Raw genomic sequence first — 27,113 nt, 5'->3', positions numbered from 1 at the left:
TGTGATCAAGCGGATATATAATTATATTTTGAGCCTCATTTTGAAAATTTGGAGAAAGAGTAAGTTTTATCTTTCGTTAGAAATTAGCATGGATTCTTTCATATACCCAAGATACCCAAATTATTATTATTATTTTTTAAATTGTCGCCCACTTATGTGCAGTTATTTCCAAGTTTGCTTCAATATAATAATCAGTTACCCGTTTAATAAATTAACTAAATTCTTTTTTTCTCTTTCAATAATTAAATAATTTGTTATATAACAAATAATAAAAAGGACTTGTGAGCCACCCAAATCTTTTTTTTTTGAACACAACTTTCTTCAATTAACTTTAACTTGCTTGATCACAAATGATAGAGGGAATTACACATCTTTTTAAATTTAAAAGATAAACTACAACAGCGTAACATAAAATAGATAGGTCTTCAAAAAAAGAAGATACAGCGAACTCAAAACGATGTTTGAATGCGTCAATGTAGCTTTCACAATATGGTCGGACAGCAGAGAACTAGTCACCTTAAATTGTGACGTTAACACTCAATCCGCACCTCGGAGTATCGTCGAAATAAAGTCCGCTGCATCTTCAGGCCCAAACGGACCGCTACGCAAGATAGCAAAACGGTTATAGATATAGGTGGACACTTCCATTTAACGTTTGAAAGAGAAACAATCTTTAGAAAGGAGATAGTGGATAAAATGGTTTTCTTCTTCAAAGAGAAAGAGATGAATGTTGATGAAGATGATCCTGATAAACTCTTCGCAGAAGAGAGATAAGATGTATGTAGAACAGCTTCGGTAAAGATTTCAGTGACCACCATCAAAATTCTTAAGGCAAATAATCATTAGGCTGGACAAATAATAGTTAAACACCACTGGACTCACCAAACCCAATCTCAATATATGAAGGCCCAGCCCAAGAGAAATAGAAACATGACCTTGTCTGCAAGTACGGCGGAGGAAGCACGGTGGAGGAAGGAAAGCTTCGGCGAGAGGACAGGGGAAGCAGGCGGCAGAGATGGTGACGTATCTGGCTGGTAAGGCGCAGTTCCGTTTGGATGACAGGCGTCGACCCCACAGAACGGGTTGGATATTCGTCGCGAAATAGATAGACGTAGCAGGAAAGCGACATTGATGAAGAACGGCGACTGTAACAGTCGGTGGCCAGTGAGCCACCCAAATTTTAATAACATTATTTCTGCTAATTCCCTATCGTTCAAGCTCCACCTATAGCCTAACGTAATCTTTGAAGGAGGAGAAAATTAAAGGTAACTACTGTTGAGATGTTATTCAATCTAAACTTAGATGAAAATGATCTTATTGAAGCAAAAAAATACATCGTACAATATAGTTGTATAGCAACCACCAATCTTATATCATCATTAATTTCCATCGAAAATAAAATTACAATCTAATTGACTGAGCAGTACGATCTCCCAAGCCATCTCCTTCTATATATCCAAGCCACTTGAATCTGCATAGCCTCCAATATGGAGATTCGTACCTCATGGCTCCTTGTACTCTATGACTCCTTAGAAATCTCGAGATTCGGGAACAAGCTCATGACGTCGTCAAGATCTGCTACACTGAGTGAAAACGCCTCCACGTTTGTCACGCACTTAACGTCTCTGTTGCTAAGCAATCCCTTTGATGGCATCCTTATCCTAGTCCCATCTGAAAATTTCAAAGCATATATATCCAGTTCCCATATGCAGTGTCATCTAAGTGTATACTTTATGTTTTGAGTTTTTAACCCAAAACATTGAGAGTTATGAGCATATAGAGTCAACAAAAGGACGTACCAGGGTTTAGAGAAGAGCGTTCGTACCAAGTGAGAAGTTCTTCACCATAAACGTCTCTCTTTGATAAACGAGTACAAGAACCGTCTTCTCGAGTGCTCTCCATCTGACCTCTCACTATGATTACCATTTTTTTAACTAGATCTCCGCTGTGCAAGACCATGCTACCATTTAAGTAAGTCTTATGTTTCAGCCTCTCACGGATGGCATCTAAGATTGGTTCATCCATCTTCGAAAATATCCTCACCTGCAAAAGCCATTAACATTTTCAATAATGCAAGAGAGAGAAGGAAAGAGAGCCAAAGCTGGAGGAAATGGACATGATGTTTACCTTCTTGAGAAATGCGAAGAGGTGTCGTCTTATATCTCTTTGAAGGTCATCAGACATATTCTCAAAGAGCAATTCTTCGTTAACTCCTCTAGTAGAACTCCAGTTTAATCGCTCAGCATTTTTCACCCTCCTGAAAATATAGAAACAACTATTCTGTTAGCTTTACAGCTTGTGTTGGGACAACGTAGTTCTTCAAAATTCAACTTGGAAAGCGAGACACAGCTCACATACGTTCTTATATCGTCTGGAAACTGTCTATGACTCATCCAGTTATTTACATCACGCCGTCTCAGAGTCATTTCCATATTCCTAATTAAGGTGGACAAAACACAGTCAATGGAGAGATAATCCATCATGTCTTCAGATATCTTCTACAACAATGGGAGTAATTTTACCTGCGGCCGAGAGACTGAAGGAAGTTCTGCATATTACCAATAAGAAGCGCGAAAAGGAAAAGCCCCAGTCCGATGATAGCCATGGTAAATAAGACCTCCCAGACAAAGTCAGTTGGGACTAGGTTTCCAGCAAGCGTGCTGATTTGCTTTTGAGAGTAGTAAACAATTGACAGAGCTCAGAGTTCCACATTATGCCAACCAATGCAAACTAGTTGAACAGTTTTGTAAACTTGAATTACCTGAAACCCCCAGAAAAGAGAGTATATGTATTTTTTGGGCAGATTAGAGTCATGGGTGAGATTGACTGCCTTCCAATAGATTCCATAAGGAAAACCATTCTCTTGAAAACAAGCGGCAGCAGTCACATTCCAATTCAACACAGCCTGTGTAACTGTCGTGTTACGACGCTCACAATCTATTAGTTTTTCTTTTAGGCGTAAACCACAATCTATTAGTTCTTTGCATACACCATGACATTTCGATTCCATATGATCTTCACACGTCTCACGAAGGCATCGATTAACTCTCTGCAAGAGACAAAACGAGAAGAATCAATAAACCACTAAAAATAAATATTCACATATTCTGTTGACTGTTGGTTATGACAAGAAAATGATTAAAGCACATAACGAGTATTACTGTATTAGTTTAATTACTTAAAAATGATATTAGTTTAAAGTCAATAATACAAGTTTTGGAACTTTTGTCATACCTGCAGACCAAAAAGATACCAGCAAGATCCAACAATATGACCAGCAAGTATGTAGGTAAAAAGATTAATAAAGAAGCTAGCCCAAGCCGACTCAAATATGAACCCTGTTGTTCTTTTTCTGGCTAGAAGATGAAAAAGCCTATGTAACTTTGGGATGCATTGGACAACAACTGCAGTGCATAAAAGGTTCTTTATAGTGTTTGCCCCATATATGACTAACACGTGCGGTATTATCCATAATATCAGTATCTGTAACCAAAAGAGAAAGGAGAGATCAACGGTAAATGAACATATTCCAATGACATTAAGAAAACTGGCGTAGCTCTAACATTATGATACCTGTGGAAGTGGTATCACTATGACCAAGTCTAGGAGAAAATTTCCTCGGTAGTAACGCTTAGCAATTTCTACTGATCCCTTAACCAATTGGCCAGAACCAACAACCGTAGACTTAGGATCTGTATATGCCAATCGGCACTGCAACAAAATATGAAATAAGAAGCAGTAAGCCAATAGATTCTCTTATAACAAAAATGAAAGCAAAAGGACACACACCTGAAGCAGGGTGTTTACAAAATATAAGAAATCTGTTAAACTTCTAAGAGCTACCAATACGCGAGCCATCTTTTCATCGATCCTAATGCATTTTCCACTCTGCAGTATGAAAGATGATGGTGCTCAAGTGCAAGAATATAAAACATGAGAAGCAAAAGAGAGATATCTCATACCTCACTGACTTGTATGGGGAAGAAGAAGAGGGGATCTACGAAAATAGACAACAAGCATGAAAAGGCAAAGAATATAGTCCATCCCCCAACTTCCTTAGAGTCGGGCTCCATGATTTTGGGTAAGTATTTATCAACAGATGTAACAAATCGCCTAGCCCAGCCTTTAGCATCATCATCCCGAGCATTATGGACCTAGCAAGATAAAAGACAAGAGTCGATATTTATTACTCTATATGCAATATGGAGAGAACGAAACCTGCGTAAACATGGGGAGAATCCAAGGACCCCTGACCAACTAATTCAAATGGTGGACAAGATTGTTCGTAACAGGCTCTCCTCCATCCGTGACAAGGCTCACTCAGGAGGTTTAACCAAATGGTTTGCCACTAGATAACTATTCAAGGCTCAGCTTTTGATTAGATTTTATTAAAAACTTCAGCTCCAATGTAACACAAAATGTAAAACAGTTTTTTTTGCTTGAATTAATTTAACATTCTTTCAAAAAAAAAAAAACAAATTTGATTGTAAAGTAAATAAATCAAAACAATATACCATGGAATCAGAAACTCTGGGAGTGGGGATTTGAGCAGCTTCGCGATTGTAGTCAGAAGGGCAAGTGGTACCGTAAGGATGTGCATGTTTTGAGACCAACTCAAGATTGCGAGTAGAGGAAATAGGGTCACCCATTTGCACTAGCTGAGGCTGTCTCTGGGTCCCAAGAGGATCTGTGTAGCCTAAAACAACAGTCGATGAGTTTTCGAATACGTCAATGGTGGAAGAAGTGTTTGAGAGGGAAACGCTACGTGATCTGGAAGTGAAAGGCCTAGTACGAGATGATGATGATGTGCATGAAACTGGAAGCATGGGAACATCATCGTACCCGTTGGAAGAAGCCATTTCGAGACAAAAACTCCAAAAAAAACAAAGAGCCAACAAGAAAGAAAAAAGAAGAAGCTAGGGCATAAGTGAAGCAGAGACTATAGAGAGTTATGGAAAATTGAGAAGGAAGAAGATGATGATTTGAGTAACCAAGTCAGGGTGTTTTATAGAGGAGGAGTCGAGCAAGTGTATTATTATTTATTATTATTAGTCGATCGATAAACTAAAGAAAAGTGCGTGGAAACGAAAGGTAAGACATTTTTATGAAACTTCACTTCGATTTTTTTTTGGAAACTTCACGTTGAGACATTCTGCGAAGACTGACTTTTCATTTATAACTGTTTATAGTTCGATGGCTAAAAAATGAGATCGAAGACGTGTTTGCCAATCTCTTTTGTAGAGAAGTCTATCGATTGCTGTATTCAGCTGCTAATTTCAGCTATATCATTGGTTGAGATGTATTAATCTTTCTTTGGAATGTTTAATCCACATGTTTGTTTTTGTATCATTCGAACATTATTGCATCAACATCTAGATGTTATATTTGAATTCAAACACTACAAGAAAACAACTTCAACCCCAACTACAACTAGCAGCGATGACTTCTTTCTTCAGAAAGGTTGTGACGAGATATCAAGAACTTTCCGTGAACATATAACTCTTATCTAAATATTCTCTGAACTTTTCGATTATTTAGTTTCCTCAGTTTTTTTCTCGAAATGTCTTGTTGGTATTTTGTCGAATGATTTGTATTTCCGATAACCATGTTTTATCAGAAGGTTCTTGACAGTTTTTGTGTGTAGTTTTTGGGTACAACAATGTAAGATTATATATTATATCGATAAGTCCTCGGAACAGTGGACGAAAAACTATTGCAATTCTCTCGCCAGAACTCTTCTCGCTAGTTTGTCCAAAAGTTAAATCAATGTATTCGTATTTCTCGGAGCATGAAATTATCTTTCCTGCCTGTAAATTTTAATCTCTTGAATCTCCCGGTAAAATTATCATCATCAATTGGTTTCATGAAGAGAAACCGATAATATCTCACATCGGTACGTTCCCATAAATTTATTCTATAGTCACCTTATCTCCTCTCACTAAACTTTCAACCATTCTCTCCTCTATAAGCTAAAAAGTCCTTCTCTCTTTATAAGTCGCCATACTTTATATTTGATTATTATTGAGCTAATTTATGTCTTAAAGCTGTTTATGTATTGGTTTATATATGTTTTGTTTCCTCAACTATTGTACTGTTGTAGTCATATACATATATGAGCCATATATAATGGTTACGTAGTCTCATTTATATTAACTTGTCTTTAGTCAAATATTGTGTTCTTTAGTCAAATATTGGGTTCTTTGGTTTATGAGAAAATTATCATTTAAATCACCAATTTTTAGTTCAAAAGGGCATATGTATCTCTTTTTATGGATCATTTAAAGTCTCAACTTATATTGACTAGCCATTTAAATCTAATGTATTAGAAGTTAACCATTGTTTCTAATTTCTGTTAAACCCTTCTAAAACTCGTTTTAAAATATTAAAAAATGTTCTTCCACGGATTTAAACCGTGACCAGAGGTACAAAAACAACAAAGCCAAACCACTAGAATACTTACAGTTTTATTAACTAGTAGATAATAATATACTTAATGTTCAAAAAAAAAAAAAAACGTGGAAGGCTCATGGCAAGTGAACTGAATACTATTCTTAGTGACCTGAAGACAACGGTTTAGGAGGATTATGAAATCGATGAAAAAATTGCAGTGTCGTGTTAAGCTTTTTGCCTGCTGGAGATGATCAGTATGGCTGCTCCTGTTATTATCTCTAATGAAGTTTCCATGGGGAGATTCAAATTTGAGGATCAAGTTTGAGATACAAATGATTCATCCATGTTTTAGAGTCAATGGGCTATGTTAATAAATTTATGTACCATTTACGTGAGTTTAGTTGAATCATTAGTTGGTTTGTAAACTATTAAAAGTTTCACTGGTACTTGCGAGGAAAGAAGTAAACAATGACCACTTTTTTATTTGAATAACGGTTTTAACGCTGTTGGCCTGATTCCACTGCAGCAACTTGTTAGTTTTATATTGTAATTCTATGAATCTATCATTATGCTCGGTCCCAACAACCACACAAACTTGAAGACATAAAGAGATCTAGTCAGACTTTGCTCAGACATCTTAAAAACAATGAATCACGTGCATGGTATAATCTGGAAGACTATTGGATATTGTTTATCTCCTCTGTATACTTCAACATCTTTTCAATTAGTCTGTCTGAATTTTTATTTGTAAAGGTTGAGAGTGTTTCCCAGCGGGACAATCTAAGGAGCTTTTGTCCAGAAATCTGAGGACTTTCGAAAAAAAAATGCCTCAAAAAAGCTATTAAATCATACTGTGAACTACGGGTATTAACTTATGGAACAAACGAGACTGTTGTATTCTAAATTAGAATTTCTAATGAAACAAGCAAGCAGTAGGATTCTCATCTGATTTTTTTTTTATGTATGAAAACCTCAAAAGAAGTTTACAACAATTCTCTGGAAGATTTCTGATTCACTTGCAGTATTTGTGAACTGTGAACAAGTATTCTCTATCGCATGCCGATCAGTGAGGCTCAATGATTCGAGACAGAGAGTAGACTGAATCCAATTAAGTTAAGCATTGTATACAACATGAAGCAAATTAATTTGTGGGAATTCATTTTTCTTCTGATCGATTTTCAAAAGTTATCGATTAAGATCGTGGACAATAAACACAAAACCAGAATACATATATTCTTCTCCATGACCGAGAATTCCAGGTCCACCATACGAAACCAACAGTAAAAGTAAATCATGGACGAGGAGCCACTATCCTTATTGTTTTTCTTTTTTCTTCATTTTCTAATTTGTTTAATTAACCCGAGGGTAAAATTGTAATACTGTAAATATAAATGCTATTAGGACATTGTTCATGGCCAAAGGAGTAGAGAGAGAGACGAGACGAGACTCCTTTTTATTTGACCCAATTTGGCAAATTTTTCTAAATAAAAAGGAGAGAGAAGATCTGTGAGATACATTGTATTGCGAGTGTTATTGAGCAATTGATAGTTTGTTCATGTTGTTGCTGGAGATGGAGAAGGAAGTGGCTATGAAAGAGAACGCCTCATCTTGGATACAAAGTCAAATCTCACTCAGAGGAGAACAGAGAGTTAGACACAGAGGCGTTGTTCATGAAGAACGAAGCTGTTTGGCTTGCTAGTTAAGGCATCAAGGAACTCAGAGCGCTGTATAAAATAAGGTCTCAGCCGCATAAGACCAAGTTACGCATCTAAGCAACACATATAGTTTGCAGGGTGGAACAAACTAGCATTATATGTTCTACCGTCTTGTTACATATAATGCCAGTTTGTTCCACCCTGCAAAGTATATGTGTTGTTTAGATGCGTAACTAATATCATGACCTTCCCACCCCACAGATGCTTGTGGAAGAGATAATTACATCTCTCTCTTCAACAAAGGTAATGACTCAATAGTTATATCGAAGGTTTGAGAACACGGGTTCATCTGTGAAGTGGACGATCACTGTGAGAATTGTCAGACGCTACATATTGATGTAGCTCCTTGAGAAGAGTTTATGTGTGATAATCAAGGATAATGCAGCGTGTTCTCTGGGTCGTCGTCTCTAGTACCAAAATAATGTCATTAACTTGAACAGTATCATCTGAATAATATATAACTTGTACGATCCATGTGTCAACACAAATCAGTTAAAAGAAGTAAAGAAACCTGAGAGATGTGGCCACCAAGGCTGCAATTGATACCAGAGAATTGCATACAAGGTTTCACACTTGCCACGCATCTTGGTGCCCTGTCAAATATAAATATAGATCATCCAACAGACACAAAAACCTCTTATGATTCTGTTGAATGAAGATGAACAAGAAAGAGAGGTGAAGAAACCAATAGAAAAATCAAACAAGTTTGTAAGAGAGAGAGATTAGACGGTTCCTCATACCCTTTGTAAGAGTACCTCAGGTTACTTACCTCTTCTCTTTTTGAGCTTAACGGGTCACTACAAAACTCAACTTTTACCTTCTTAATCCTCGCAAGTTTATGTCTTTCTCAAGAGTTTAGAAACAGAACTATCTGTGATCTACTTTAAAAAACATAAACAGTCCAGTTACGAATTTAAACAAGCTCCTCTGTATCTAATTATCTATACATACAACCTCTCACCTTCAAAAATCACTCATAAAAAAAGCAAGTATCATTACACTTTGTGCCATGTCTTTAAGACTACTGTGTGTGCAAAAACTTATCAACCTTCGAATTCGTCGCAGCATCCAGAAACTTCATACAAACAGGAGGACTAACTCCAGCTATAACTCCAGAACACGCAGGGAGACACGACACATCCCATCGCTGTTCCTATCACTTGGCTTATGAATATTGATCTTGGTGATGATAACGTGAGGTAGCCTGTTTTGAAGTCTTGCGTGAGATCTGAAGCTGTGGAGACTATGTTCATCATGACTCCGCAAGCTGCTAGACCTGCCAGCATCCCGCCGTGCTCGGAGCCCGCCCAGGCTCCTATCGTGAATATGGCTAGCTTTCCGTACGTCGAAGCTAAGGACCAGTCCGTGAGTCCAGCTCCGTAGGCGTTGCAGAAGGCTAGGACCGGCGCGCAGATGTAGATGACTAGGATGTAATACTATCTCAGCTGGTGGAACATGTGAGGGAGTATGGCTGTGGATGTTGCAGCTATGATGATGTATCCTCCCACGGCGAACCAAGTGGGGATTTGGTCTTTGAGGAAGAAGCGTGTGCGACGCTGGTCATCGTATGATTGCTTTGGGCTATATGGAGAAGCAGTTGGGTCTTCTTCGATGGTTAGTGATGCTCTTGAAGAAGTGCCTCGAAGCTGTACAAATAGTCCCGAAAGTGTCCGGCTTAATACTTTGCAGAAGTTGTATAAACCATCTCCTAGGATTATAGCAACAGCTATGAACACCTGAAAGTAACAACATCGTCATATAAAGTATTACACATCGGTAGTTGGAAAGGATCATAAGTAACATATAAGATAGATGGTACAGTTCACTTATCACTAATGAATTTTAGGTTGGAGGTCAATCTAGTTTAACATGACATCAGAGTTAGATCCAAACGTTAGAGAGAGTTTTAGTTTACCTTGTAAGCTTGGAGGCCATGCATGCTGCTGGATTCGACATCTGCAGGAAACCAATCTCCCTTTTTTGTTTCAATGAGAGGCCACATTATCCCCCCCAGAGAGGATTCCTCCCAGAAGAACAGAGAAGTTAATATACACAATATACTAAATGTAACGAGTATTTCTGCAAAGAAGTTGATCTCTAGTTCCTTGGGTTGTACACTTTAGTCTTTTTTGTCGTAACATTGAATCGTAAGGCATATGTTGGATAAGGATAATCAGTTAAATAAACGATTTTTGTCTCTTTGAATAATTAACTAATTTATTACATAACAAATAATAAAAAGGATCTGTGAGCCACCCAAGTTTTAATAACATCATTTCTGCTAAGTCCCTATCTTTCAAGCTGCACCTGCACCTATAGACTCACGTAATCGTTGAAGGAAGATAATTTGAAAGGTAACTACGGTTCAGATGTTATTCAATCTATAGTTAGGTGAAAATGATCTTATTAAAGCGACAAATACATCGTAAAACATAGTTGTATGACAACCCACCAAGCTTATATCCATCGAAAAATAAAGATTACAATCTAATTGACTGAGCAGTACGATCTCCGAAGCCATCTCCTTCTATATCTCCAAGCCACTTGAATCTGCATAGCCGCTCGTAGCCTCCAATATGGAGATTCGTACCTTATGGCTCCTTAGGAATCTCGAGATTGGGGAACAAGCTCGTGATGTCTTCCAGATCTGCTACACTGAGTGAAAACGCCTCCACGTTTGTCACACACCAAACATCTCTGCTGCTAAGCAGTCCCTTTGATGGCATCCTTATCATAGTCCCATCTGAAAATTTTATCCAGCTCCCATATGCAGTGTCATCTAAGTGAATACTTTATGTTTTGAGTTTTTTAACCGAAAACATTGAGAGTTATGAGCACATAGAGTCAACAAAGGATGCACCTGGGTTTACAGAAGAGCGTTCTTGGCACCAAGTGAGAAGTTCTTCACCACAAACGTCTCCCTCTGATAAAAGAGTTCGATAACCGTCTTCTCCAATGCTCTCCATCTTACCTCTCAATATGAATACCATTTTCTTAACTACACCTCCGCGGTGCAAGACCTTGTTATTCTTTAAGTAAGTCCTCTGTTTCAGCCTCGCACGCATGGCATCTAAGATAGATTCATCAATCTCCGAAAATATCCTCACCTGCAAAGCCATTAACATTTTCACTAATCGAAGAGAGCCAACGCTGAAGGAAATGGACTCTGATGTATACCTTCTTGAGAAATGCGAAGAGGTGACGTCTTATATCTCTCTGAAGGTCATCAGGCATATTCTCAAAGAGCAATTCTTCGTTAACTCCTCTAGTAGCATTCCAGTTGAGCCTCTCAACCTCTCGCACTCTCCTGAACATATAGAAACAACTATTCAGTTAGCTTTACAGCTAGTGATCAAAACATAAACCCGTAACTTATATCTCCTGATATCATCTTTATTAACTTGAAAAGTGAGACATAGTTCACATACTTTCTTATGTCTTTTGGAAACCGTCTATGGCTCATCCATTGCTCCACATCACGCCGTCTTACAGTCATTTCTGTATCCCTAAGGTGGACAAAACGCCAGTAAACGAAGAGATCATCCACCATGTCTTGAGATCTCATCTTTTGTACAACGATGAAAGTTATTTACCTTCGGCCGAGAGACTGAAGGAAGTTTTGCATATTACCGATAAGAAGCGCGAAAAGGAAAAGCCCCAGTCCGATGATACACATAGTAAATAAGACCTCCCCAAAAAAGTAACTTGGGACTTGGTTTCCAGCAAGCGTGCTGATTTGCTTTTGAGAGTAGTAAACAATTGACAATAACTCAAGAGTTCCACATCATGCCAAACAATCAATGCAAACTAATTGAGCAGTTGTGTAAACTTGAATTACCTGAAATCCCCAGAAAAGAGAGTAACTGTATCTTCTGTACCAACGAGTACAATTACTAGTGAGATTGACTGCCTTCAAATATATTCCATAATCAAAACCATCCTCTTGAAAACAAGCATTGGCACTAACATTAATTTTCCATGCATGTAAAACTTCCGTTCTGTTTTCACGACCACAATCTATTAGTTGTTTGCATTCAAAACTAGAATTTCCGCAAGCATCTCGAAGGCACTGATTAACTCTCTGCAAGAAACAAAAAAAGAGGGAAGCATGCAACAATAAGAATCAATAAAACCCCTAGAAATATACATAATAAAGAATATTAATTTGTTTAATTCATTTAAAAAGGATATTAGTTCAAAGTGAATGATACACGTTTTGGAACTTTTCTCACACCTGCAGACCCAAAAGATACCAGCAAGAGCCAATAACATGACCAGCAAGCATGAAGGTGAGAAGATTTATAAAAAACTTGGCCAATGCCGAATCAAATCTGAACCCTCTTGGTGTTTGTCCGGCTAGAAGAGGAAAAAGCCTACGTAATTTTGGAATGTATTGGACAAGAATTGCAGCACGTAAATAGTTCTTTGTATTGTTTGCCCCAGATGTGCCTAACAGTTGTGGTATTATCCATAATAGCAATATCTGTAACCAAATGAGAAAATACAAAGGAGAGATCAACGGTAAACGAACATATTCCAGTTACAATTTTATATTAAAAAAAAAACTGGTGTAGCTCTAACATTGATACCTGTGGAATCGGCAACACTATGAAAAAGTCTGTCAAAAATTTTCCTCGTAAGTAATGGCTAGCAATTTTTTTTGGATCATCAACCAACTGGCCAGCACCAGCAACCGTAGACTCAAGATCTACATATGCCAATCGGAACTGCAACAATATATGAAATAAGGAGCAGTAAGCCAACAGATTCTCTTATAACAAAATGACAGCAAAAGGTAACACACCTGAAGCACGATGTTCAAAGCGTATAAGCCATCCGTTATAGTTCTCACAATTACAAATACATTAGTCTTCCACCAGTCGATCTTAATGCATCTCTCCTCCTGCAGTATGAAAAATGGTGGTGCTCAAAGCGCAAGAATACAAAACATAAGAAGCAAAAGAGAGACATTTCATACCTTATATATTTCTATGGGGTAGAAAAAGAGGGGATCTACGAAAATAGAACACAAGCATGATAAGACAAAGAATGTAGTCCAGAGCTGAACGTAATTAGACTCAGGATATATGATTCCAGAAAAGTATTTAGCCCAGCCTTTAGCATCATCATCAAGAGCGTTATGGAGCTAGCAAGATTAAAAAAAAAAGACTCGGTATTTCAACAAAAAGTACTTGAGTCTCAAGCTAACTTTTACTTGAGTCTCCAGCTGGTTGTAATGTAAGAATATCAGAACAAGATACCGTGAAATCAGAAGTGGCAAAAACTCTGGGAGTGCGGCTTTGAGCAGCTTTGCGGCTGTAGGCATGATTCCTCTCATTAGGCTGAGAGGAGGAGGCACCAACGGAATCATAAGAAGCACCAGTAGAAGGAGGAGGAAGAGCAAAGCGAGGCTCAGGACTACGAGTAGAGGAAAGAGGGTAACTCATTTGCACTAATGGAGGCCGTCTCTGGGTTCCAAGAGGATCTGTGTAGCCTAAAACAACTGTCGAGCTGTTGAATACGTCAATGGTGGAAGAATTGTTTGCAAGGGAAGTGCTACGTGACCTGGAAGTGAAAGGCATAGTACGAGATGATGATGATGTGTCTGAAGCTGGAAGCATGGGAACATCATCGTTCTCCATGGGAGAAGCCATATCGAGACAAAACCTTGGGCTACAGAAAGGTTTAAAGAGGAAAACAAAGAGACCAGCAAGAAAAAACAAGAAGCTAGGGCAGAAGTGAAGCAGAGAGTCTAAAGAGTTATGGAAAGTTGAGAAGGAAGGAGATGATGACTTAGTCACTATGCCAGCCAGGGTCTTTTATAGTGGAAGAGTCAAGCAAGTGGATTATATATCTTATTATATAAAGCTTGGTTCTTCAAAGTTGCTAATTAACATGATCGCGACATGTGTCAATTAATTTATTAAGATTGTGACATGTGTCAAAAATATGTTACAATTCTCTTTTATCAGGAGTTAAAAAGATTTAGAAAAATAAATTTATTATAACATTTTTTGGAGACTAGAAAAGAAAAATTATTACAAAAAATATTTTATTGTTACTTTTAGGAGTTTAGAAAAGGAAATTAACTATTACATAGTCTTTTACAATTATATTTTATGGTTCTTTTATAATCTTTTAAAAATATTTGATAGTAAATCTAATTTTCAAAAATTCTAGAAACAAAGAATAACTGTAAAAAGCTTTTTGAAAGTATTTGCTTTCTTTTAAAAATATTTTTCATCTTTAAAGATACTAAAGAAAGATATTATAAGATAAAATATTTTTTTTTTAAAACAAATCTTTAAAAAAAATGAATTATAAAATCCTACATGTACATAAAATTATTTAATAAAAATCAAATAGAAAAACGAACAATAAAATAAGTGATATTCCTTTTTTAAAACCTAAGAAAATAAAATTTTAAAGGACCCTTATTATTTTCATATAAATAGCTAAGTATCATTTTTAACAGATAAATGTATGCTGCAAAAATATAAACCAAACTAAATATTATTTTCACATATGTATTTAGGTTTAAGCTTCTTCATATTATTTTTACAAAAAATAGTATTTACAAGAAAAATAATATCTGAATATTTTCTTTTAATTTCTGTAAACAACTCATCATCCTTATTACATCTTATGATTCTAACACAATTTTTTTTAATTATGATCTTTTTGTCGTACATAAGTAGTATGTGTGAATATGAGGAATATATATATATGTTTGTATGTATAAGACACAATATATAATTGACTAAACATAATTTCTTATTGAAAATATAATAGTTGTATAAAAATCTTAAACAAAACGATTTATAGTTGGAAATCGTTTTAATAGATAATTTTGTGTTAAAAAATTATAAACCAAAAATAACTTAAAATATTTTACCCGATATGATTGTGACATTTGTAAAACAAATTGTGTATGTATTAATAAAAATTTATCATTATGTAAAAATAACTTTTTTTCCCTAAAATCCTAAATTAAAAAAAATTGAAAAATAACTTTTTCCTCTTTTAATCTTAACCAAATAAGATTGTTTCCTTTTAAATTCTGACCAAATAGAATTGTAAAAGTAATTTTTACTTTTAAAATTTAATGATAAATATGATACTGAAAATATTTAATTAAAAATTTTAGTAATATTGAGAAAACGAATTTTGAAAATAGCAACTTTTTAAAATAGTTAATATTTGCTGGAAATAATTATTTGATAGTATTTTTATTTTCTAACTCCTAGAAAAAAATAATTATAAAAGATTATGTATTGTTAATTTTCTTTTCTAACACCCTAAAACTGTAAAAAAAATATTTGATCGTTCTTTAACTTAAAAAAGAAAATCCTAAACAAAAGAGATTTGTATCATATTTTTTAATTCCTAACCAAAAAAAAACTGTAAGAAGTTATTTGATAGTATATTTTAAAAGAAAATTTGATGAAGAACATGATACTAAAAATTATTTAATCAAAAATGAAGTGTAAAAATAGTATTGATATGAGCTGTAAAAATCATACTTTTAAAATTATTTAATAGTAACTAGAAATAATTATTTGATAGCAATAAGATTTTTCTGAAATTCTAAACAGAAGATAATTGTAAAAGTTTATTTGATAATACTTTTCCTTTTCTAAAATCGTAAACAAAATATAAAAAGTTTTTGATAGTTTTTCTTTTTTTAATTGTAAATAAAAACAAGATTTGTAAAATACAATTTTTACTTTTTTAAAAAAATCCCAACAAAAGTCAACATACATATTTAATAGTATTTTAGAAAAAAAATTTGATGACAAGTATGATGTTAAAGCTATTAAATTAACAAAAACAAAAACTTAGAATGTTATCGTGATTGGTATTTATGTGTTTGGTTATACGACAATCAAACACATGTTTGATATATATATTCTCATGTTTGCTCATAAAAATTGATTATTATTACTGTCACCGTACATATGTTTAGTCAAAAACAAATCAAGCTTCATCGTTGTCTTATTATATTTTTTTATTTTACTATGCAGTAGTTTATAATTTATTTTAATTAAAATATTATTATGAAAATATATCATTAATAAATAATGAATCCAGAAAATTATTTAACATCAGATAAGTTTAATAAAATATTAAATTAGTATATAAGAAAGTGTATAATGTTGTTATTTCTTCTTGGCCTTATTTAACTTCCAAATTCTTTTTTATTTCATTATAATTATTATTTCGGGTTGGATCCTGTTTAAATTTTTACGTTTGAATGTTTTTTCTAGCTCTAACTAATATTAACTGAAACTTATGTGTAAAAAAAAGTTCTTAATTATAAAATAAAGTTCACATAATATATGCAAAATAATTTTAAAACAATAATAAAATGATTTTTAATATTTTTTATTAATTTAAAATTTCAAATAAAACCCGTAGCAACGCACGGGTCCAAATCTAGTTATTAATAGTCGATCGATATACTGAAGAAAAATTTGTGGATACGAAAAGTAAAGCCACGTCGAGACATTTTGCCAAGACTGACTTTTTTTTTTTTTTTGTGATACAACTTTTCATTTCACAATTTTCCAAAGACTACATTTTGCCAAGACTGACTTTTCATATCTTAATTTCATTTATACCTGTCTATTAATACGGACCCTTGTCATTTATTAAGTGTACGATATTAGATAGCTAAAAATTATCTACTCCCTCTATTCCTTATAGATCTATCTTTTAGAAAAAAAAATTGTTTCAAAAAAATACATTTTTTACATTTTTAAGATTTTAATTAATGAAAAATTATATTTTTCAAAAAATACAATTGTGTTTAATAAAATCTCATTGGTTAAAATTTATTAGGAATAGTTAATTAAGAAAAACAATGTATTAGAAAATACGATTTTAAATATTCTTTTAATAAGTGTGAAAAAACTATAACATGGATCTTTTAGGAACGGAGGGAGTATCTTATTAAAATAGAAATACACTTATAAATTAACCCTTAAAAATTCAATTTATAATACAATATCGTTTTAAAAATATATAGTTATATATTCATTATTTATTAGTATTAACTAAAAATTTAAAACTACATAAAATACATAAATATAAATTATTCCATTTATATATTATTGGTGGCTTATTTTTATACAAATTAAATTTCACTCAAAATCAAATACAATAAATTTATATGATAAAAATATGGTGATGTAATTGAATGTTAAAAAACAAAATATAATTACTCAATGTAAGAAATAGAATTATTCTGTTTAAAATGTTATATTTAACAATTATATAAAATGCGTCAAAACTTAAATAATATAATTTATACAAAACAAAATTTTACTTATAAAAATGAAAATAAACACCCGTGCGGACGCACAGATCAAGCTCTAGTTTATATATTAATTGAGGAGCACTACAATTTTTGATTGTAACTACGTGTTATTATTACGATGATTCTAAAAATCATCAGAAAGATAGATTGGTCTATTTAAATATATATTATATTTTTTATTAAATTAACTATTAAATTGATTAGTAAGGCATAAAAATATTCTCTATTCTTTATTTAAATAAAATCTAAGAATTACCTAATATAAATAACATATATATGATAATTAATGATTTTGAATAATAAATATTTGATAATAGTATGACAATTAATGATTTTGAATAACATAGATTTGTTAATAGTTTGTGTATCCTTGATAAGTTTTGTTTAATTTATATTATTTAAAAATAGTAAACATTCAAACTTATCATATAATAAAAATCTAGATTTTTTTTTTATATGTTATAATTTAATTTTAAACGACTATAAATTATTAAAACTGTTAAAAGTCTTACAATCAAAATTTTGTGAACAAAAGTTTTATTTTTATTTTTTTATAAAAATATACAAATGATGATACAATCATATGAATATGAAGTATTATTTAATATATATTAATACCATATAAATTAAACTATATACCATATAAAATACATAAATATGTTAATTTAAAAAAAAATCTTTAAAAAGGTACCGAAAGATGATTATTTTAATTTTGAAAATTTCGTTGATTTTTGTAAAAAGATTACAAATTACTAAAACTATATAAAAATCTCACATTATAAATTTTGTGATTAATACTTTAAATTTTTTTGTTACAGTAAATATATACTCCCTCCGTTTTTTAATATAAGTCGTTTTAGAAAAAAATTTATATTCCAATTATATGACGTTTTCGGTTTTCTATGTAATTTATTAACACTTAATATTATATGACCAATGATAATATACCTTCTATTTTATTATTAATTAATTTGTGGTTAGGTAAATAATTAATGATGTTTTTGTTTAGAAAATATAAAAAATTAATGATTTTCTTTATCTTTGTGCACAATTCAAAAACGACTTATATCAAAGAAAAAGAGGGAGTAAATGATAATATAATCATATGAATAGCAACTACGTAGAAAATTTAAATTAAATATTCTTATTAAATTATATTATAAAATTATGTTAATATCATTTAAATTTAATTATATACCATTTAAATAAATTAAATGATTGCTTTGATTTTTTTTTGATTTATGTGTTTACTCCAATTTAATTATATACATAATATTTACTCGTTTCTCAATTATTTAATATATTTATATATTATAATATATAAATGAGTACAAAATAAATAATAATACGTAAACATAATTTGTATACTGAGTTCGTATACAACGTGTTATCTTATCTAGCTAAGTTTATCTAGTATTCAGATGCAAATTTAAGCTACATCAAATAAAATAAAAGTAAAGACAAGATATATTTGTTCTTAGAAAAAAAAAGTTTAAGTTTATGTTTAAGTAGAATTTGTAAAATTTCTATTCATTATAACTATTAACAGATAATGATATTATATATTTACTTAAAATAATTTTAAAGTTGGTTATTTTATTATTTTATGAAATAATATCATATTTTGTATCAGTTCAGTTCAAAGACGGTTTTTTTGTTTGATACATGTTTGTTAATTTATAAATTTATACTGTATATATCTAATGAAAACATTATTTCATTGGATACTTTTTTGCAATAATTTGTCACATTTGACAAAACTAAACAAAAAATAAGCAAAAGATAAATAAATCATACGCAATAATATCATTAATTTGCTTTTGTGCTAGTAATAAAAATAAATTGTATATGCAAGGATATTTCTTTTTTTTTGAAGATATATCAGTGGATCTGAAGCTTGACACGCTTTGCCTCTCTTTGTTTTACTGCCAACAAGATCTTTCTGTTTATTTCATCAGCATCATTGGAGCTTCTGGTGACACCGATGACTCTGCCTTTGTTGTGCTCTGGGACAACCATCATGTGGTAACTTCAAGGCCTATGGATTCTGCAATTATGGAGCAACCTGCAAGTTTGATCACCCAGTGCCAGTAAACCCTTATCATTATGCAGGCTTGACCATGCCTTCTCTGCCTACTGCTTATGTGCATATTAAATAAAAAAAAGGCAGAATACAAAGATAGATCGGAGAAGAAATACATAGGTTGATAAAAAGAGAAAACATCCAACACTGGAAATATCCATAGACAGAAACAAACAGACTAGAGCATCAAAATGTTTTGTCTCTTCTCTAGCAAACTGTTAAATATAAAAATGCCTTGCAGGCTTTATTCAGAGACGATCCAACACCCAAATATTAGAAGAACACTCATAACCACAAACACCACGGCTATGTCTCGGCTGTTTTTGTTGGACCGCTTCTTCCATGGCATGTGGCTGGGTAGGAATCAGGGTTTGGATCTGTGCTTGTTCTCCTCCTCCTTCAATTCCTTGTCCAAGTTACATTCCTTGTGTTTCAGTTTCAATCTGTGGTGCTGCATCCTCCGTCTGCACTTCTTCCATGGCATGTGGTTGGGTAGGGATCATGGTTTGGATCTGCGCTTGTTCTCCTCCTTCTTCGCTTCCTTCTCCAAGTTCCATTCCTAGTGTTTCAGTTTCAATCTGTGGTGCTGCCTCCTCCGGCTGCACTTCTTCTACCAATACTCATATTTCTTGTAGTGTGCTCCACCTGTTTTAACTCAAGTGAAGAAGTGACTAGTTTGCAAACATGACAAAAACTAAAACCTGCAAAAATAAATAAAAATATATCTTAAATAATATAATAAAATAGGAATAAGTTTTCTATATAATATAAGAAAATAACATAAAATATATATTGATAAAAAATAAAAGTAAAGATATATTTGTTATTAGAAAAAAATTGTTTATGTTTAAGTGGAATTTGTAAAATTTCTATTCATAATAACTATTAATTGTAAAATTTATATTCATAATAACTATTAATTTATAATGATATTATATATTTACTTAAAATAACTTTAAATATTGTTATTTTAATATGCTATGAAATAATATCCTATTTTATGTCAGTTCAGTTCAAAGATGGTTTTTTAATTGATCCATGTTTGTTAATTTAGAAATTTGTACTGTATATATATGACGAAAACATTATTTCATTGGATAGCTTTGTGCAATAATTTGTTACAGATGACAAAACTACATGAAAAAATATGCAAAATTTAAATAAATCATACGCAAAAATATCGCTAATTTGTTTAAGCTAGTAATAAAAATAAATTGTATATGCAAGGATAATTTTTTTCGTTTTTTCGAAGATATATCAGTGGATCTGAAACTTGACACGTTTTGTCTCTCTTTGTTTTACTGCCAACAAGATCTTTTTGTTTATTTCATCAGCACCAATGGAGCTTCTGGTGACACTGATGACTCTGCCTTTGTTGTGCTCAGGGACAACCATCATGTGGTAACTTCAAGGCCTATGGATTCTGCAATTATGGAGCAAGCTGCAAGTTTGATCACCCAGTGCCAGTAAACCCTTATCATTATGCAGGCTTGACCATGCCTTCTATGCCTACTACTTATGTGCATATTAAATAAAAAGAAGGCAGAATAGAAAGATAGATCGGAGAAGAAATACATAGGTTGATAAAAAGAGAAAACACCCAACACCGGAAATATCCATAGACAGAAAAAAAACAGACCAGAGCATCAAAATGTTTTGTCTCTTCTCTAGCAAACTGTTAAAAACAAAAATGCCATGCAGGCTTTATTCAGAGACGATCCAACACCCAAATATTAGAAGAACACTCATAACCAAAAACACCACGGCTATGTCTAGACTGTTTTTGTTCGACCGCTTCTTCCATGGCATGTGGCTGGGTAGGGATCAGGGTTTGGATCTGTGCTTGTTCTCCTCCTCCTTCAATTCCTTGTCCAAGTTACATTCCTTGTGTTTCAGTTTCAATCTGTGGTGCTGCATCCTCCGACTGCACTTCTTCCATGGCATGTGGCTGGGTAGGGTAAATGGTTTGGATCTGTGCTTGTTCTCCTTCTTCTTCGCTTCCTTGTCCAAGTTCCATTCCTAGTGTTTCAGTTTCAATCTGTGGTGCTGCCTCCTCCGGCTGCACTTCTTCTACCAATACTCATATTTCTTGTAGTGTGCTCCACCTGTTTCAACTCAAGTGAAGAAGAAATTACTAGTTTGCAAACATGACAAAAACTAAACTTACAAAAATAAATAAAAAATATATCTTTAATAATATAATAAAATTGGAATACGTTTTCTATGTAATATAAGAAAATAACATAAAATATATATTGATAAAAAATAAAAGTAAAGATATATTTGTTATTAGAAAAAAATTGTTTATGTTTAAGTAGAATTTGTAAAACTTTTATTCATAATAACGATTAATTGTAAAATTTATATTCATAATAACTATTAATTTATAAAGATATTATATATTTACTTAAAATAATTTTAAATATTGTTATTTTATTATTTTATGAAATAATATCCTATTTTGTATCAGTTCAGTTCAAAGAAGATTTTTTTGTTTGATCCATGTTTGTTAATTTAGAAATTTGTACTGTATATATATGATGAAAACATTATTTCATTGGAAAGCTTTTTGCAATAATTTGTCACAGATGACAAAACTACAGGAAAAAATAAGCAAAAGTTAAATAAATCATACTCAAAAATATCGTTAATTTTTTTTAAGCTAGTAATAAAAAAAATTGTTTACGGAAGGATATTTTTTTTTGTTTTTTTGAAGATATATCAGTGGATCTGAAGCTTGACACACTTTGTCTCTCTTTGTTTTACTGCCAACAAGATCTTTCTGTTTATTTCATCAGCACCAATGGAGCTTCTGGTGACACTGCTGACTCTGCCTTTGTTGTGCTCAGGGACAACCATCATGTGGTAACTTCAAGGTCTATGGATTCTGCAATTATGGAGCAAGCTGCAAATATGATCACCCAGTGCAAGTAAACCCTTATCATTATGCAGGCTTGACCATGCGTTCTCTGCTTACTGCTTATGTGCATATTAAATTAAAAAAGACAGAATAGAAAGATAGATCGGAGAAGAAATACATAGGTTGATAAAAAGAGAAAACATCCAACACTGGAATATCCATAGACAGAAACAAACAGACCAGAGCATCAAAATGTTTTGTCTCTTCTCTAGCAAACTGTTAAAAATAAAAATGCCTTGCAGGCTTTATTCAGAGACGATCCAACACCCAAATATTAGAAGAACACTCATAACCACAAACACCACGGCTATGTCTAGGCTGTTTTTGTTGGACCGCTTCTTCCATGGCATGTGGCTGGGTAAGGATCAGGGTTTGGATCTGTGCTTGTTCACCTCCTCCTTCAATTCCATGTCCAAGTTCCATTCCTTGTGTTTCAGTTTCAATCTGTGGTGCTGCATCATCCAACTGCACTTCTTCCATGGCATGTGGCTGGGTAGGGATCATGGTTTGGATCTGCGCTTGTTCTCCTCTTTCTTTGCTTCCTTGTCCAAGTTCCATTCCTAGTGTTTCAGTTTCAATCTGTGGTGCTGCCTCCTCCTGCTGCACTTCTTCTACCAATACTCATATTTCTTGTAGTGTGCTCCACCTGTTTCAACTCAAGTGAAGAAGAAGTGACTAGTTTGCAAACATGACAAAAACTAAAACTTGCAAAAATAAATTAAAAATATATCTTAAATAATATAATAAAATAGTAATACGTTTTCTATGTAATATAAGAAAATAACATAAAATATATATTGATAAAAAATAAAAGTAAAGATATATTTGTTAATAGAAAAAAATTGTTTATGTTTAAGTATAATTTGTAAAACTTTTATTCATAATAACGATTAATTGTAAAATTTATATTCATAATAACTATTAATTTATAAAGATATTATATATTTACTTAAAATAATTTTAAATATTGTCATTTTATTGTTTTATGAAATAATATCCTATTTTGTATCAGTTCAGTTCAACGACAATTTTTTTGTTTGATCCATGTTTGTTAATTTAGAAATTTGTACTGTATATATATGATGAAAACATTATTTCATTGGATAGCTTTTTGCAATAATTTGTCACAGATGACAAAACTACAGGAAAAAATTAGCAAAAGTTAAATAAATCATACTCAAAAATATCGTTAATTTTTTTTAAGCTAGTAATAAAAAAAATTGTATATGCAAGGATTTTTTTTTTTTAGTTTTTTTTTTGAAGACATATCAGTGGATCTGAAGCTTGACACGCTTTGTCTCTCTTTGTTTTACTGCCAACAAGATCTTTCTGTTTATTTCATCAGCACCAATGGAGCTTCTGGTGACCTTGTTTACTATGCCTTTGTTGTGCTCGGGGACAACCATCATGAGGTAACTTCAAGGCCTATGGATTCTGCAATTATGGAGCAAGCTGCAAATTTCATCACCCAGTGCCAGTAAACCCTTATCATTATGCAGGCTTGACCATGCCTTCTCTGTCTACTGCTTATGTGCATATTAAATTAAAAAAGGCAGAATAGAAAGATAGATCGGAGAAGAAATACATAGGTTGATAAAAAGAGAAAACATCCAACACTGGAATATCCATAGACAGAAACAAACCGACCAGAGCATCAAAATGTTTAGTCTCTTCTCTAGCAAACTGTTAAAAATAAAAATGCCTTGCAGGCTTTATTCAGAGACGATCCAACACCCAAATATTAGAAGAACACTCATAACCACAAACACCAAGGCTATGTCTAGGCTGATTTTGTTGGACCGCTTCTTCCATGGCATGTGGTTGGGTAGGGATCAGGGTTTGGATCTGTGCTTGTTCTCCTCCTCCCTCAATTCCTTGTATTTCAGTTTCAATCTGTGGTGCTGCATCCTCCGACTGCACTTCTTTCATGGCATGTGGCTGGGTAGGGATCATGGTTTGGATCTGCGCTTGTTCTCCTCCTTCTTCGCTTCCTTGTCCAAGTTCCATTCCTAGTGTTTCAGTTTCAATCTGTGGTGCTGCCTCCTCTGGCTGAACTTCTTCTACCAATACTCATATTTCTGGTATTGTGCTCCACCTGTTTTAACTCAAGTCAAGAAGAAGTGACTAGTTTGCAAACATGACAAAAACTAAAACTTGCAAAAATAAATAAAAAATATATCTTAAATAATATAATAAAATAGGAATACGTTTTCTATGTATTATAAGAAAATAACATAAAATATATATTGATAAAAAATAAAAGTAAAGATATATTTGTTATTAGCAAAAAAATTGTTTATGTTTAAGTGGAATTTGAAAAATTTCTATTTATAATAACTATTAATTGTAAAATTTATATTCATAATAACTATTAATTTATATTGATATTATATATTTACTTAAAATAATTTTAAATATTTTTATTTTATTATGCTATGAAATAATATCCTATTTTATATCAGTTCAGATCAAAGACGATTTTTTTGTTTGATCCATGTTTGTTAATTTAGAAATGTGTACTGTATATATATGATGAAAACATTATTTCATTTGATAGCTTTTTGCAATAATTTGTCACAGATGACAAAACTACAGGAGAAAATAAGCAAAAGTTTAATAAATCATACGCAAAAATATCGTTAATTTTTTTTAAGCTAGTAATAAAAATAAATTATATATGCAAGGATTTTGTTTTTTGTTTTTTTGAAGATATATCAATGGATCTGAAGCTTGACATGCTTTGTATCTCTTTGTTTTACTGCCAACAAGATCTTTCTGTTTATTTCATCGGCACCAATAGAGCTTCTGGTGACACTGATGACTTTGCCTTTGTTATGCTCAGACAACCATCATGTGGTAACTTCAAGGCCTATGAATTCTGCAATTATGGAGCAAGCTGCAAGTTTGATCACCCAGTGCCAGTAAACCCTTATCATTATGCAGGCTTGACCATGCCTTCTTTGCCTACTGCTTATGTGCATATTAAATAAACAAAATAGGCAGAATAGAAAGATAGATCGGAGAAGAGATACATAGGTTGATAAAGAGAGAAAACATCCAACACTGGAAATATCCAACGACAGAAACAAACAGACCAGAGCATCAAAATGTTTTGTCTCTTCTCTAGCAAACTGTTAAAAATAAAAATGCCTTGCAGGCTTTATTCAGAGACGATCCAACACCCAAATATTAGAAGAACACTCATAACCACAAACACCACGGCTATGTCTAGGCTGTTTTTGTTGGACCGCTTCTTCCATGGCATGTGGCTGGGTAAGGATCAGGGTTTGGATCTGTGCTTGTTCTCCTCCTCCTTCAATTCCTTGTCCAAGTTCCATTCCTTGTGTTTCAGTTTCAATCTGTGGTGCTGCATCCTCCGACTGCACTTCTTCCATGGCATGTGGCTGGGTAGGGATCATGGTTTGGATATGTGCTTGTTCTCCTCCTTCTTCGCTTCCTTGTCCAAGTTCCATTCCTAGTGTTTCAGTTTCAATCTGTGGTGCTGCCTCCTCCGGCTGCACTTCTTCTACCAATACTCATATTTCTTGTAGTGTGCTCCACCTGTTTCAACTCAAGTGAAGAAGAAGTGACTAGTTTGCAAACATGACAAAAACTAAAACTTCCAAAAACAAATTAAAAATATATCTTAAATAATATAATAAAATAGGAATATGTTTTCTATGTAATATAAGAAAATAACATAAAATATATATTGCTAAAAAATAAAAGTAAAGATATATCAGTTTAGTTCAACGACGATTTTTTTGTTTGATCCATGTTTGTTAATTTATAAATTTGTACTGTATATATATGATGAAAACATCATTTCATTGGATAGCTTTTTGCAATAATTTGTCACAGATGACAAAACTACAGGAAAAAATATGAAAAAGTTAAATAAATCATACCCAAAAATATCGTTAATTTTATTTTAAGTTAGTAATAAAAATAAATTGTATTTTCAAGGACAGTTTTTTTTTAAGATATATCAGTGGATCTGAAGCTTGACACGCTTTGTCTCTCTTTGTTTTACTGCCAACATGATCTTTCTGTTTATTTTATCAGCACCAATGGAGCTTCTGGTGACACTGATGACTCTGCCTTTGTTGTGCTCAGGGACAACCATCATGTGGTAACTTCAAGGCCTATGGATTCTGCAATTATGGAGCAAGCTGCAAGTTTGATCACCCAGTGCCAGTAAACCCTTATCATTATGCAGGCTTGACCATGCCTTATTTGCCTACTGCGTATGTGCATATTAAATTAAAAAAAGGCAGAATAGAAAGATAGATCGGAGAAAAAATACATAGGTTGCTAAAAAGAGAAAACATCCAACACTGGAAATATCCATAGACAGAAACAAACAGACCAGAGCATCAAAATGTTTTGTCTCTTCTCTAGCAAACTGTTAAAAATAAAAATGCCTTGCAGGCTTTATTCAGAGACGATCCAACACCCAAATATTAGAAGAACACTCATAACCACGAACACCACGGCTATGTCTAGGCCGTTTTTGTTGGACCGCTTCTTCCATGGCATGTGGCTGGGTAAGGATCAGGGTTTGGATCTGTGCTTGTTCTCCTCCTCATTCAATTCCTTGTCCAAGTTCCATTCCTTGTGTTTCAGTTTCAATTTGTGGTGCTGCATCCTCCGACTGCACTTCTTCCATGGCATGTGGCTGGGTAG

The 27,113-nt window shown here is 33.1% G+C and overlaps 1 protein-coding gene and 2 pseudogenes across 1 annotated transcript; all 3 read right to left on the bottom strand.

Moving 5' to 3' along the window:
- Nucleotides 1-354: 354 nt before the first annotated feature.
- Nucleotides 355-6,889, bottom strand: LOC106439575 (probable cyclic nucleotide-gated ion channel 20, chloroplastic). The gene is made up of 11 exons (XM_022716444.2): nt 4,515-6,889; nt 3,963-4,154; nt 3,790-3,888; nt 3,574-3,711; nt 3,235-3,483; nt 2,762-3,049; nt 2,523-2,668; nt 2,359-2,436; nt 2,128-2,257; nt 1,800-2,043; nt 355-1,671 (listed from the first exon to the last, which is right to left on the bottom strand). Exons 1-11 carry the CDS (start codon nt 4,857-4,859, stop codon nt 1,520-1,522), a joined length of 2,061 nt encoding a protein of 686 aa, XP_022572165.1. The 5' UTR covers nt 4,860-6,889; the 3' UTR covers nt 355-1,519.
- Nucleotides 6,890-6,910: 21 nt separating this feature from the next.
- Nucleotides 6,911-10,320, bottom strand: LOC106442289 (annotated as a pseudogene).
- Nucleotides 10,321-10,489: 169 nt separating this feature from the next.
- On the bottom strand, nt 10,490-13,908 carry LOC106439572 (annotated as a pseudogene).
- Between the last annotated feature and the right edge of the window lie 13,205 nt (nt 13,909-27,113).

The sequence above is a fragment of the Brassica napus genome, chromosome A3, assembly GCF_020379485.1.
Source record: "Brassica napus cultivar Da-Ae chromosome A3, Da-Ae, whole genome shotgun sequence".
NCBI classification, from domain to species: domain Eukaryota; kingdom Viridiplantae; phylum Streptophyta; class Magnoliopsida; order Brassicales; family Brassicaceae; genus Brassica; species Brassica napus.
This window is presented reverse-complemented; position numbering and strand designations above follow the sequence as displayed.

Excerpts from the sequence above, each read along its gene's own strand:
- LOC106439575 (XM_022716444.2), bottom strand. The coding sequence starts at position 4,859 with ATGGCTTCTTCCAACGGGTACGATGATGTTCCCATGCTTCCAGTTTCA. Across the intron at positions 4,155-4,514 it reads CCAGAGTTTCTGATTCCATG|GTCCATAATGCTCGGGATGA; the intron begins GTATATTGTTTT and ends TTATCTTGCTAG. Across the intron at positions 3,484-3,573 it reads TAGTGATACCACTTCCACAG|ATACTGATATTATGGATAAT; the intron begins GTATCATAATGT and ends TTTTGGTTACAG.